This window comes from Elephas maximus, chromosome 10, assembly GCF_024166365.1.
Source record: "Elephas maximus indicus isolate mEleMax1 chromosome 10, mEleMax1 primary haplotype, whole genome shotgun sequence".
Classification (NCBI taxonomy): Eukaryota; Metazoa; Chordata; class Mammalia; order Proboscidea; family Elephantidae; genus Elephas; species Elephas maximus.
In genome coordinates this window covers 83,200,311-83,215,295 of record NC_064828.1, presented here as the reverse complement: position 1 = coordinate 83,215,295, position 14,985 = coordinate 83,200,311, and the positions used below count along the sequence as shown (strand labels likewise).

At 43.3% G+C, this 14,985-nt stretch overlaps 2 protein-coding genes across 4 annotated transcripts in view; both read left to right on the top strand.

Moving 5' to 3' along the window:
- MED6 (mediator complex subunit 6) overlaps positions 1 to 14,985 on the top strand; it is a 179,123-nt gene that overhangs the window by 69,605 nt on the left and 94,533 nt on the right. The gene's annotated exons all lie outside the window — the stretch shown is intronic.
- Positions 1 to 14,985, top strand: part of LOC126083877 (disintegrin and metalloproteinase domain-containing protein 20-like) — a 28,100-nt gene extending 13,115 nt beyond the window's left edge. The window contains exon 1 of the mRNA XM_049897955.1: positions 1 to 14,985. This exon is cut by the window's left edge and continues 13,115 nt beyond it. Coding sequence (XP_049753912.1) covers positions 4,412 to 6,673 — 2,262 coding nt within the window. The 5' untranslated portion in view covers positions 1 to 4,411 and the 3' untranslated portion in view covers positions 6,674 to 14,985.

Below are 14,985 nucleotides of genomic sequence, written 5' to 3'. Positions count from 1 at the left end.
TGTGTGTTTAATTTACATTGTAATTCTGCAACCCTCACAATTAAATTTTGGTTTTCAGTGAAGTGGGCCCGCCCTTGGCTACAAGAAATGAGATTCTTTTAGGCCCACCAGTGTAAGTTCTCTATGCTGAGAATTTAGAGCTTTGAGCCTCATCATGTAAATTCTCTAGTACAGGAAAATATAGTCATGCCTTCCCACAGTCCTTGAAGTACTTATAGCCATCATCACAGCAGTCACTTGGTCCCCCTACACATTGCTTCAGTAGGTAGTTCATCACAATCAATAATGGGTGGTAACTTAGCTAATTGTGATGCCACTACATGCCAGTTCCCCATTGGACAGGAGTTCAGTGCTGTGCTTAAGGCCAAAGACACGTACAAACCAATCCCAGATTCTCATTTTATTTGTCCATCTTGTGATCACTTCTGGTATCGAGTCCAGAAAAGGGAAACTAGCCAAGAGAAATAAACATAGGGAATTTGTGTAAAGGTATTAGAGGACTGAAAAGGCAAAACAACACTGAGGTATACAGAGGTAGGATTTGTTGAAAGCAGCTAAGTTCCCCGTAAGGCTAGGGGGAACAAAGAGGTTGGGGTTATCATACCTAGAAACTCTCACCATGGGCCTCATTGATCTGGGTTCTGGATCAGAGAGGATAAAGTATTGCCCAAGTCATGCTGGTAACTTCGGACTCAGAAAAGGGGTCTCGTGGAGCTGATAGCCGGACTTCTGAGGAGCTAATGCTGATCTGGCTCTGGTACCCTACAGACTTGGAAGAGTGGCCTCCAAAAGTTGTGACTCAGACCTCAAAGGAAGGGATGCTGTCCACCCAGGGCTGATATCCAGGCACTTTGAGGAAGGGCCTGTTAGAGCTAGTACTGAGACCTGAGAAAGGGGCACTATCTTCGTTTGTTTCCCAGGGGTCTGGAGGATGGCTTCGTAGGCCTGGTTCTCAGACTTTAGAGGAGGTGGTACTGTCCAGGTGGTGTTCATATCTTTGATGGGCTTCATGGAGCTTTTTCTGAAAATATGGTATCAACCAACCACCACCAGCGAAGTAAAGGCCCATTCTGGGGCTCCGTGGAGAGTAACAGCAGGCAAATAGGAAGTAACAAATCCCTTGTTCCCTCCTTTTGCCTTTTAGTCTTTCTGCAGTGCCCCCTGGAAACCCTGGTGGCATAGTGGTTAAGTGCTATGGCTCCTAACCAAAGGGTTAGCAGTTCGAGTCCACCAGGCGCTCCTAGGAAACTCTATGGGGCAGTTCTACTCTGTCCTATAGGGTCGCTACGGCAACAGTTTTTTTGTTTTTTGTCGGGGGGAGGTATAGCACCCCTTTTGGCAAAACCTAAAAGGAAGCCAGTTAGCAATCGAGAAATACAGTTTGCAGAGTCCCAGCCCTAGCAGCACAGACCAAAGTATGAATTTGTAGGTTTGGAGTTGCGTAAATATTGGATAATGAGCATAAGAGGTGTCAGCAGCATTGGTACTAAGAGCTTCTGTTGTGATAGGAAATAGATCTGTATAAAACACCTTGATATTTTCTACTTCATTGTGCTTCATTAATTTGTGGCCCACCGAAATGATTTCGTGACCCATTATGGTTTGTGACCTGTAGTTTGAAAAATACTGAATTAGGCCATGGCGGGGAGTGAGTAGAGACTTAAGATAGAGTTAATGGTGCCTGTGGACATTGTAGAAAGTATTAATAATTGATGCAGAGGAAGATTGTGACACTGCTTCGCAGTGCCAGTAATGGTAGAGAGAAGGGCTTTGGAGTGACACGTGTTCACATAATTAATGGTTATGAGATATTCCTTCAACGATTGGTCTATTTCAAAGTTTCTTTGGCGATAAGCTTTCCTATTATTATCTGGTAATATTTCTGACAAAGGTTAATTTAGGTTAACTTCCTTCTCAAGAAAGCTTTATCTTTCATAATCCTTTCCCACCTCACTCATTCCCATCTTAATGTCTCAAAGTCTATAGCAGATACCAAGGACATTATGAAGAGAGACATGGAGAGGAAGTCTGGAAGTTAGGATTTCACCTCTATCAGGGATGTTTGCTATAAGAGGTTTCACCTAATGATCCTAGTTTCCCTTTGTGGGATATGGAAACCAGCTCTTAGTTCTGGGAAAGCACTGTACTGAGGTGGATGCAAGTTTTCTTGTCATCCTAAACCAAAAAAAAAAAAAACCTGTTGTCCAGTCGATTCCGACTCATAGCGACCCTATAGGACAGAGTAGAACTGCCCTCATAGAGTTTCCAAGGAGCGCCTGGTGAATTTGAACTGCCAACCTTTTGGTTAGCAGCCCCAGTGTAACCAAACGCCACTTGAGCTCTTGTCCTGTCTTATTAATCGATTGAAATAAGATGGACACTGATTGCAAGGGAACCTAAGTGGCAAGTTTATTGTCTGCTCATACAAGGAGCGCGTGGGATCTAGTAACCATAAGGCCACGTGCTCCCTCTCTAAGCGTGCTGGGGAGCTTTTTGTTTCCAATGGCTTCGGGGGTTGGGTTTGGTACCCGGAACTTTCCGCCCTTAGCCCTCCCATGTCCATATTTGGGGGTCCGGATACTAAATCATCTTCCGCCGGATGTGCATGTAGTGGGACCTCTCGCTTCTAAAATGGAATCGGGTAAAATCATGGACTGGGAAATATCACTCCTTCTGGTGACAGTCGGGTCCAGTGGGGGGGTGGGCCGGTTGGAAGACATGATGTCTTCAATCTGTGCATGTTTCAAGGTGTAGCTTGGGCCAGTTCAGTGGATGGAGCCACTACCTGCTGCTGCCTCCTGAGAAATGCTGCTTAAAACAAGCTTGTGGTTGACAAGACAAAGGGGGGAAGGAGTGTTTATTTGGGGTTTTCAGTAGCACTTAACCACTAGCCTACCAGGGTTGCCAGCGCTATAGGATAGAGTAAAACAGTCCTATAGGGTTTTGAAGGACCAGCTAGTGAATTCGAACTGCTGACATTTTGCTTAGCAGCCATAACTCATCATAGCTCTTAACCACTGCACCACCAGGGCTCCTTTGCCATCATAATGCTAAGGATGTTGCTCATCCTATACACTACTGATTCCATCATTTTTCTCCTTGTTTAGACTATTGAGGCTACCAGTATCTATTAATAATTTGTCTCCAATTGGCTAAGAGCTTGGCTGCTAACCAAAAGGTTGACAGCTCAAATCCACCAGCCACTCCTTGGAAGCCTTATGGGGCATTTGTACTCTGTCCTACAGGGTTGCTATGAGTAAGAACCAACTTGACGGCAATGGGTTTGGTTTTGGTTGTTTTAACTTTTGCTTCCAAATGCTAAACAAATTATTAATGATCAATCCTTTTAACTCAAAGTCAGTGAGTGACCAAAATTAGCTTCTACCTGAGCTAGAATGAAATTTTCAACAGTAACGAGGTTTCAAAGTCCACTGAAATTGTGGTCTTCTGATCGTTAAATAAACTGGCTCTAGGTTTAAGCTCCTCAATCCAGCTTTCTGTAGAAAATTCAAACTGCAATTGGTAGATCCAGATAATTTACTAGTCATGTAAAAAACAATAGAATCTATGCTGACCTGACCAAAATGGGTTTTTTTGTTATGCTTAAGAACAGGATGTGGCTGGGCTGGGTGGAAGGAAGACTGCTGCCTTCAGGGTGCGATAAGAGGCCCATGGGGCTATGTGTCCTGCCCACAAAGAGCAGCCCCATTATGTGCTACCCCATCAGTGTGGCTCTCTTCCTGTGACTCCCTGGGGCTTTTCAGCAGATAAGGATGTGTTTTAAAATAATTATTTATCTTGATTGGCCAAGGTCTCCCAATACCAATGAGCCCCATAAGTGGGATTTGTTGACTGCTAGTTTTTTTTTTTTTTTTTTTAACTTAGAACAAGAATGGGACCTAAATAAGATGTCTGCAGAAAATAAGGGGGAGATGGAACAAACCATCTGAATAAAGGAAGAAAAAAGAAATGATGCATATTGGATGTATTGTCCACATGCTTGCTAAAGATAGCGGGGCAGGCTTTTGGGTGAAGAAATCTGTGAGTCAAATGCCAACATGTTTTTAATATGGAAAATTTCATGTAATTTTACATGTTTAGAGAAGAGTATATAATGCATCCTTCATCCAAGTTCAACAATTATCCACTTATGACAAATCTTCATCTAGAGTCCAACCCTCTCAAATATATGAGAGAAAATCTAAGGTAGTTTATTGCTTCAAACTAGTCCCAGTTCAAGAATCGTTTTTACATCACTTCTTTCTATCTCCCACCCTACCTATTCCATCAAACCATTCTAGCTCTTCTTTTATTTTCACTTGCAGCACTGCAGCTCTGATGGTCCAACTCTGCCAGGATATGGATCCATAACAATTCAGCCCCGTACACTGAGCCAGACCAGCAGTGTCTCATGCCCTGCCCTCTTCTGCTCTGGACATTTGGCTCCACAATGGCAGTGGGTGAAGCCCTGGTGGACATCAGGGTCATTCCTCTGCTGCTCTGGCTTGGGGCATCTCTGTCCATTTCTGGCCACTCCCAGGCCAGGCTCTCCCAGCACTTCCCCTCTCCAGAAGTGACGACCCCCTTGAAGGTGCCCGGCAGAGGCAGAAGTGCAAGGGCTCCGGGCTGGCTCTCCTACAGCCTACGGCTTGGGGGCCAGAGACACATTATCCACATGAGGGTCAAAAAGTTCTTGGTTTCCAAACACCTCCCAGTGTTCACCTATACAGACCAGCGTGCCCTCCATGAGGACCAGCCTTTTGTCCCGGATAACTGCTACTATCATGGTTATGTGGAAGGGGTGTTTGAGTCCCTGGTTGCTCTCACTACCTGTTTTGGGGGTTTTCGAGGGGTGCTACAGATAAACCACCTCACTTATGAAATTGAACCCAGGAGTCACTCTACCACGTTTGAACACCTGGTGTATAAGAGAGACAGTAACGAGACACAATTCCCACCGATGAGATGTGGCTTAACAGAAGAGGAAATAGCACGCCAGTTGGAATCACAAAAGACATACAATACCACTCAGAAGCAAAGTTCTTACCGTGGCTGGTGGACCCACTGGCGGTTTCTTGAACTGGTAGTGGTGGTGGACTATAATCGATTCCTTCACTTACTCAGAAATACCTCGGTGGTGCAGCAGGAAGTGTTGACTGTTGTCCATATTGTGGATTCCTTATATGGCCCTTTTGACGTTGATGTAATTTTGATTGGTATTGAGATCTGGAATGAGGGAAACCCGCCTTTATCAAATGACATACATCTGCTTGCGGAGGAATTTGCCATTTGGAAGAAACTGCACCTCGATGCACGACTGCCAAGTGATAGTACACATCTTTTCATAAAAGAATCATTTGGTGACAAGCTTGGTGTTGCCTACGTTAAAGGAATATGCCTTCCTCCTTTTAATTGTGGAGTTGATAGTTTCCAAGGAAACCAGTTGTTTTCATTTGCACTTATTGTGACCCATGAGCTTGGTCATAATTTGGGTATGGTGCATGACACTGAATGGTGTGTGTGTGAACAAAAATGGTGCATAATGTTTCCTAGTCAAGAGACGACAACTAAATTCAGCAATTGTAGTTATGCTGAATATTGGGACAACACTATCAGGCAAGGATTTTGTCTTCGCTCTCCTCCAAATCCAGAGAAGATCTTCAGGCTGAAGTTCTGTGGAAACCTAATGGTTGAAGAAGGAGAGGAGTGTGACTGTGGAACCATACATCAGTGTGCTAACGATTCCTGTTGCCTTTCAAACTGCACTCTGAGTCCAGGGGCTGCTTGTGCTTTTGGGCTATGTTGTAAAGACTGCAATTTTATTCCATCAGGTTATTTGTGTAGACAACAGATCAGTGAATGTGATCTTCCAGAGTGGTGCACTGGAACTTCTCATCAGTGCCCAGAAGATGTTTATGTGCAGAATGGGATACCCTGTAATGACAATGCCTACTGCTATGAAAAGAGATGCAATAGCCATGATACACAGTGTAAAGAGATTTTTGGCAAAGATGCAAAAAGTGCATCTCAGAGCTGCTACCAAAAAATCAATACTCAAGGAAATCGTTTTGGTCACTGTGGTATTACAGACATAGTATATCTAAAATGTGAGACCCCTGATATCCTGTGTGGGAGAATTCAGTGTGAAAATGTAGGAGTAATTCCCAACCTGATACAGCATTCTACAGTGCATCAGATTCACTTCAATGGCACCACTTGCTGGGGCACTGACTATCATTTAGGGATGTCCATACCTGATATTGGCCAAGTGAAGGATGGCACAGTATGTGGGCTGAAAAAGATCTGCATCCACAAGAAGTGTGTCCATCTGTCTTATCTGCCACAAGATTGTCAGCCTGAGACCTGCAACTTGAGGGGGGTCTGTAACAATAAACAGCACTGTCACTGTGACCATGGGTGGGCACCTCCCTACTGCTTGATGAAAGGCTATGGAGGTAGTAATGATAGTGGCCCACCTTACAAAGACATAGAAGAGGTGGAAGATGTGGTTTATCCATCATTATCGTGGCTCATTCCTTTGATGATTTTATTTTTTTATTTCATTCTTGTGCTTTGTAAGAAAGACCTAAAAGAAAAGGAGGAAGAAGAGGGAGAAGAGGATGAAAATGAAGAAGAGGGAGAAGAGGATGAAAATGAAGAAGGAGAAGACTAAGGCTCACACTTCATTACAAAATATCTCTTAATTTTTCTTTTTAAGCCAGAGAATCATTAGGGCATGGCCTATGGTTTAAAATAACACCCAGGGATCCCTCCTGTCAGAATCATAAGCACTATATAGCACACCAGAGGATCCCTGGCATGTTTCTATTTACTCTTCAATGTTTTAAGCAATATTAAAAGCTCATTTTTTTTTCCTGGAAGTTATCTCTATGTTTCCTGAATAAAAGCATAGCAAGGACATAGTTTTGAAGCTGTTGTCTCTCAGTTCTAAACCCCTTCCCTCCTTCATACTCTGCTATGTAATGTTCAGGATGTGCCTCTAACAAACCACACTTCTGTTTTTGCAGCCCTCTTCCTGTGCCAACTGGGGGCAGTAGAAGTAGACTGGAGCAATGGACGAGGGGAGAACGGAGTTTATTTTTCCTGTGTGCTTAAAGTTCTGGTCAGTGGTATTTCAGATGGGGCCATTCACTTTGGTAACCATATTTGGTTTTGGATTCTAGTTTTGTTGGCAGTATTAGAACTATCCTCATGCTCAGAAATACCAGCACCAGTCAGCCACTGACCCCCTCAGGGATTTGCTTTTCACCTCTGGGGTTGGCCAAGTGAGCATCCTCTGAGCTCCTGAGGCACCAGCAGAAGCTGATCACTGTGCTCTCCTTAGAGGTCTGAGTCTCTGCTCTGTGGGGATCTCCTTTAATCATCCATGCTCTGATAAACCCAACCTCTGTGCCCCTGCCTTAGGGATGTTAGGTGCTTTTTGTAGTTACTCTTTATTGTGTTGGGTTGGGTTTTTCAGAAACAGACACTGAATTGGAGTTTAGGGTGCAAAATTTTGTTAGATATCAACAGCTGTGAAAGGAAGAGGGAAGAAGTTGGCTATACAGATAAGAAATAGAACTATATAGCAGCCTCCACCAACCTGACAGCGAGCTCTGGACTGAATATTGCATGACAGACTTGTCTTGAATGGTGCCAAAATGGTCAGGGTCTTTATGCCCCCTGCTTGATCATTCATCGCATGTGGCCTGCCTAAGGTAGGGCATGAGCTCAGCTGAGTGGTTCTCTGCAACTGAGACAGACCTCCAAGAAGTGACATCTAGAGTCTCTTTGCCGATTGTACTGCCTGCAGCTTCTTAGCAAGACATCTCTGGAAGGAGGATCCAAGTGGTTTATTTGGCTCTTTCACAGTTCAATCTTTGTGCTGCCGTGATCTGGTTCTCCATATATGTTTTGGGGACAGCTTCCTCAGTATTCTGGTGGGCATCTCTTCCTGTGGGGAATCTTAGAAGAGGGAGATTAGTGGAATGAACTACAATTCCTTCTGCTGCATATGGTATTGGGCTGAAATTTATACTTATTGCCTTTCCACTATCCATTCTAGTTTCCCTCACCTTCGGATAGCATTCTGCTGGCCTTCGGTGCTTACACCCTGTCATGACCTATGCCCTTATCTCTGAGGGACCTGAGAGTGCCCAGTCACCATGCCGTTTTCTGGCTGGGATTGCTGAATCTGCCCATTTATAGTCAGAGTTGGGCTTGAGAATACCAAGAGGCACCTAAAGAGATCACCTGGGTTCCACATGTATTCCTTCATGTCACATGGTACAATAGCAAGCAGACCTGTCATGATTAGCTTCCTCTCTGTGACTAGGGTTAATTACCCCTGTCAAGACTATGACTCCCTTTCTTGCTGCTGGTACATGCACACAAGGAGCCTTAGATGCCCAGGTGGCAGCTTTAGCTTATAACTCAATGGGACTCTTGCTATATTCCCTGCTGAAATATACCCTCTCTGGGGACTGGGACCTCCAGCCTTGCAGAGCCCGGACTTGCAGAGGACAGGAAGCACAAACTGCTCCATTGGGAGTGATGGTAAGACCACTTCATTGGGAGTGATAGTGAGTGATGCCACTCCTACTTCTAGCCCTTTGTTCCCAGACTCATGTAAAAGTCTCTGGTGCTGTGCATATAACCCATCCCAGGGAATGGTACCCCATTTTCACAGGATATTACCTCTGAACAAGTGCTTCAGCTTCAGTTGCACCTTTAGTAAGTCTTTCCACTTACCTATTAGCCTGGCAGCTTCTGGATCATGTTGTTTGAGTTATACAGTCTTGGGCCCACTCATACAACTCCTCTGACATAAAGCAAGTACTCTTTTCTGATGTGATATTATATGGGAATACCAGACCAGTGGTCACACACTCCAATTGCCTTTGGATAGTGGTGCTCACTGAGGCCCTATAGTGAGGTATGGATATTTGGTATATGTATCTATTCAGACTATGTGTCTATTCCTGTAAGAAGGAACCACTGGCCTTTTCAGGATGGTAGAGGTCCAGTGTAGTCAGTTTCCCACTAAGTTGTCCTCAAGAAATGGTGTCATGTTAGTGGCTCAGCTTGGTCTTTGTTGCTAGCCGATTTGCTAGATTGTCTTGGTAAGTAGGAATCCATGCTGTTGGGTCCATGAGTAGCCTGCCACTCAGGCCCACTTGGTCATGTGCCCATCTTGCCAGTGCTGGGTGGCTAATACCTGAGGCTGGCTGGTGCCCAGTTACTGGGTAAATTTGTGACATGCTGTTCAGTACATTTTCTATGACAGATGCTTTCTGGTAGGAATTAATATGCGATCTAAAGATATTCATACTTTGTGCCCATTCCCTATATCCATGCTTGTACCCTAGATCTCTTTGTCCTCCATCTTACAATCTATCCTTCCAGGTGCCTGAACAACCAGCCAGACCTTTGCTACTGTCCATTAGTCTGTATATGTTCTAACTTGGACCACATCTCTTTACATACAAAGTGGTAGCTGGGTGTACTGCCTGAAGCTCAGCTCATGGTGAGGATTTTCCCTTGTACTTGTAAAATCCACTACTGAAAAGTGTATAGTAAAGCTGCTGGCCATTTTTGTCGGTTATACACATAGTGTGCTGACCCATCCGTGAGCAAAGGTTGGGCTTTTTTCCTCTCCTCCTGCAACGAGTCATATGGGATCTCCCATACAGCCATAAATATGAGCTGAAGGAGGAATGTTGATGCAGCAGTGCTGGGTACCCTGGAATTTGGGATACCAGCTCATACGGCATGTTGTACCCTTTGGTTCTGCTCATATTCAATGGATTATTTCTGGCCTCCCAACCTTACGACTTGCAGGGTTTGACAGAACCCAGCTCATGATTGACAATTCTGGCCACATAGGCATTTGGTGTTCCACGGTCACGTGCATTCCATGACCACGTGGTGGCTTGGTGTCTATGTTCAGGTGGGCAAGTAGCATGCCAGGAGATACTTTTCAAAAGGCATTTAATTGCTGTAGATGGCATGGCCTTACTACAAAACCTCAGGGGCCTGTACTATGATTCTCCCACTGAGACTTACCACAAACTCCACTCAACATTCTTCTCTACTACTAATACCTTCAATACTATAGAGTTTACCAGAGAGCATGACTCCAGTGGCAGGGCTGTTTGCACCACAGCCTGGACCTACTGCAGAACTCTTTCCTTCTCAGGATTCCCTTCAAAGCTGGCAGCCTCTAATGTCAGTGTTCCTAGGTGTCAAATTTGCTGCTTCCAAAAACCAAAGAAGCCCTTAGGTTTCATGCTTCCTTTTTCATGGTAGGAGATGCATGATGTAATAATTTGCCCTTACTTTGGAGGGATAACCCAGAATAGCCCTGACTCTTAGACAATTAAAAAGTTTACTGATGTAGCAGCCTTCTGATCACAATTTATTTTTCACAGAGTTATCTGAGTAAGTAGCCATAGTACCATTTGTTGAAGGACTGGGGGAATCATTGTTTAAACTTGCCATGTTGTTGCTACATCCTTCTTCCTGGGGACCTGTACATCTGTTTAGGCATTGGGTTCCAGATCTGAAAACAAGTTTCAGTCCAGACGCTGGACAATTTATTATTAATCTGGTGGGTAGGGGTAATCGCTTCTGACTTCCCAGTCATCTATTCCTGGCTTCTTCTACTGGTATAAAGTAGTATCCTTGTTGGCTGCCCATCTGTTTTGCCTGTAAGGATGCCAGGTTCTATTAACCATCTCTTTAAGTCTTGGTTGCCGTTCTGACCTTGCCAGTATTTATGATAATTGCTACCTCTTGCCCTCTGGGACGGTTAGGCATTGTCCCTGACCTCTATGTTTCAGGGTACTATTGTCACCATTGCTATGAGCCAAGTTCTATAAAACCCTTTCCTATTCTCAGCCTTGGTCTACAGAGGACAGTTAATACTAGACATTTTAGTGATGCTGGTATTCTTTGTGGACTTGGTAGGTAGTGTGTTCTCTGGACATTCCCATGAAACATTATCATCTGATGGCTGTCTGGCCATAATAAATCCATTTCAGCATGCTCATTTCCATGAGTCTTTTAATTTCTTCGTCTGTCATCCACTATGGCAATTTTGGCATTTCAACTTCACTCAATGCGGGCATTGCTTTTTTCATGCTTCAAGAAGCCACTCTAGGAGCAAGCCTGGACAATCTCCTGGGATCCTTGCCAGGGTGTTAAATCTTGGGAGAGTGTTCCCAAGTCAATGAAACTTTCTTTCCAATACTATGTTCTTCCCACTTGATCAAGCATCTTCAGAATTAAGCCTCCTTTTTTTTAATCAGGCTTAGCTCTTCTCCAGTTGATTATGCTGTGACTTAACCCTAGTTATATGTCTAGTGGCCAAGAGAGGAGGTGGGCGAAGGCTCAAAAGAAGGCAACTGTTGTCTTGTGAGGGAGTGGCTTCTGAATTCTCTTCCAGCATTAAGAGGTGAGTCACATCTGAATGCTCAATGTTCAGAGGAGTCTAAGGAGTCAGAAATTTAAGGGTATCCATTCCATGTGTCAGGGTCCCAGGTTTTCACCAAGGTTCAGGTAACAGCTCCGCCTTGGTTGGGTTTTTTTTTTTTAAAGTTCGGTCATTTGTCTTTCTGTCTTTTCCCACTGTAGAAGATGAGGGCTTCGTTGTGTGCAAAAAGGCCCACTGGCATTCATGCCTGGCTTCAGTTGCCCGTTTCTTGCCTTCAGCTGTTCGCTGTCTTTCTGCAGTGCATCTGTAGTGCTCTTAGCAATACCTTTATTCTTACAGCTACTATTAACCTCCTTACTTTTCGTGGTAGGCAGAATTCTAAGACAGTCCTCTTGATTCCCGCCCCCCCTGGTAATCCCGTCCGTCTGAGTGTGAGTGGAACCTGTAACTTGCTTCTAAACAAGATTATGGCAAATATAATAGGATTTTGCAGACATAATTAAGATCTATAGCTCTTTGACTTTAAGTTAATCAAAAGGAAAATTTTCCTGGGTAGGCCTGGCCTATCAGATAAGCCCTTTATTTATTTTTTTTTTTTATTATGCTTTAGACGAAGGTTTACAGAGCAAATTGTTTTCTCATTAAACAATCAATACACATATTGTTTTGTGACATTGGTTGCCAAACCCATGAAGTGTTAACACTCTCCCCTTCTCACTTGGGTTCCCCATTACCAGCTTTCCTGTCCTCCCTTGCCTTCTTGTTGTTGCCCCTGGGGTGGTGTGCCCATTTAGTCTCATTTCGTTTTATGGGCCTGTCTAATCTTTGGCTGGAGGGTGAACCTCAGGAGTGACTTCAGTATTGAGTTAAAAGGGTCTCTGGGGCCATACTCTCAGGGTTTCTCCAGCCCTGTTAGACCAGTAAGTCTGTTTTTTCTTTTTTGTGAGTTAGGATTTTGTTCTCCATTTTTCTCCAGCTCTGTCCAGGACCCTCTATTGTGATCCCTGTCAGAGCAGTCAGTGGTGGTAACTGGGTGCCATCTAGTCACGCTAGACTCAGTCTGGTGGAGGCTATGATACTTGTGGTCCATTAGTCCTTTGGACTAATCTTTCCCTTGTGTCTCTGGTTTTCTTCATTCTCCCTTACTCCAGGTAGGGTGGGACTAGCGCAGTATCTTAGATGGCTTCTCATGAGCTTTTAAGACCCCAGACGCTACTCACCAAAATAGAAAGTAGAACATTTTCTTTACAAACTATATTATGCCAATTTTGCTAGATGTTCCCCAAGACCATGATCGCTGACCCTCAGCCCAGTAATTTGGTCCCTCAGTGTCGTAGATGGAATTGTGTCCCCCAAAAATGTCTGTCGACTTGGCTAGGCCATGATTCCCAGTATTGTGTGATTGTCCACCATTTTGTCATCTGATAAGATTTTTCTACGTGTTGTAAATCTTACCTCTATGATGTTAATGAGACAGGGTTAGAGGCAGTTATATCAATGAGGCAGAACTAAATGTACAAGATTAGGCTGTGTTTTAAGGCAATCTCTTTTGAGATATAAAAGAGAGAAGTGAGCAGAGAGACAGGAGGACCTCAAACCACCATGAAAGTAGTGACAGGAGAAGAGCGTGTCCTTTGGCCCCAGGATCCCTGCACCTAGAAGCTCCTAGACCAGGGGAAGATTGATGACAAGGACCCACCCCAGATCCGACAGAGAAAGCCTTTCCCTGAAACTGGCACCCTGAATTTGGACTTCTAGCCTCCTAGACTGTAAGAGAATAAATTTCTCTTTGTTAAAACCATCCATTTGTGGTATTCCTGTTATAGCAGCACTAGATAACTAAGACACTCAGGGAGTTTGGATGTGTCTGTAAGCTTTCATGACCTTGCCTTGGTCAAGTTGTGCTGCTTTCCCAGTACTGTGTACTGTCTTACCCTTCACCAGAGTTCCCAATTATCTATTGTCTAGTTAGTGTTTTTCCCTCCCTCCCTAGTAAACATCAAAGATTGTGTATTTTTTGAGTTTTTCATGAGTTTTTATAATAGTGATCTCATACAGTGTTTTTCATTTTGTGATTGACTTATTTCACTCAGCATAATGCCTTCCAGATTCATTCATGTTGTGAGGTGTTTTGCAGATTCATCATTGTTCTTTACTGTTGCGTAGTATTCCATTGTGTGTATGTACCATATTTTGTTTATCTATTCATCTTTTGATGGGCCCTTAGGTTATTTCCATTTTTTGCTATTGTGAATAATGCTGCACTGAACATGGGTGTGCATATGTCTATTCTTGTGATGACTTTTATTTCTCTAGGATGTGTTCCTAGGAATGGGATTGCTGAATCGTATGGTATTTCTATTTCTAGCTCTTTAAGGAAGCACCATATCGTTTTTCAAAATGTTGTACCATTTTGCATTCCTACCAGCAGTGCATAAGAGTTCCAGTCTCTTCTGGCCTCTCCAACATTTGTTGTTTTCTGTTTTTTGATTCATGCCAGTAATGTTGGGGTGAGAGGGTATCTCATTGTAGTTTTGATTTGCGTTTCTCTATCCTGAGCATTTCCTCATGTGTCTGTTAGCTGCCTGAATGTCTTCTTTGGTGAAGTTTCTGTTCGTATCCTTTGCCCATTTTTTAATTGGATTATTTGTTTTGTTTTTTGTTGTTGTTGTTGTAGAGGTGTTGGATTTTCCTATAGATTTTAGAGATTAGATCTTTGTCAGATTTGTCGTAGCCAAAATTTTTTTCCCAGTTTGTAGGTTCTCTTTCTCTTTTGGGGAAGTCTTTTGATGAGCGTGTTAAATTTTTAGAAAATCCAAGTTATCTAGCTTATCTTCTGGTGTTTGTATATTGTTAGTTATGGTTTCTATGCTATTTATGTCTTGTATTAGGGTCCCATAGGTACCACCAGGGCTTCATAGGGCCTCTAGCATTAACACTACTTTTTCTTCTATGATCTTTATAGTTTTTGATTTTATATGTAGGACTTTGATCCATCGTGAATTAGTTTTTGTGTATGGTGTGAGGTATGGGTCCTGTTTCATTTTTTTTTTACAGATGGACATTCATTTTTGCCAGCACTATTTGTTAAAAAAAAAAAAAGTGTCTTTTCCCCATTTAATGGACTTTGGGCCATTGTGGAAGATGAGGTTACTATAGGTGGATGGATTTACATCTGGGTTCTCTATTCTGTTCCATTGGTTAATGTGTCTGTTGTACCAGTACCAGGCTATTTTGACTACCGTAATTGTATAGAAGATTCTGAGGTCAGGTACTGTATGTCCTCGGACTTTATTCTCCTGCTTCAGTATTGTTTTACTTATCTGGGGCCTCTCTCCTTTCCATTTAAAGTTAATGCTGTTGGTACTTGGATCGGGATTGCATTATATTTGTAGATTGCTTTGGTTAGAATTGACATTTTCACAATGTTGAGTCTACCTATCCCTGAACATGGTTTCTTTGTCCATTTATGTAGGTCTCCTTTGGTTTCCTGCAGTAGTGGTTTGTAGTTTTCTTTGTATAGGTCTTTTATGTCCCTGGTTAGATTTATT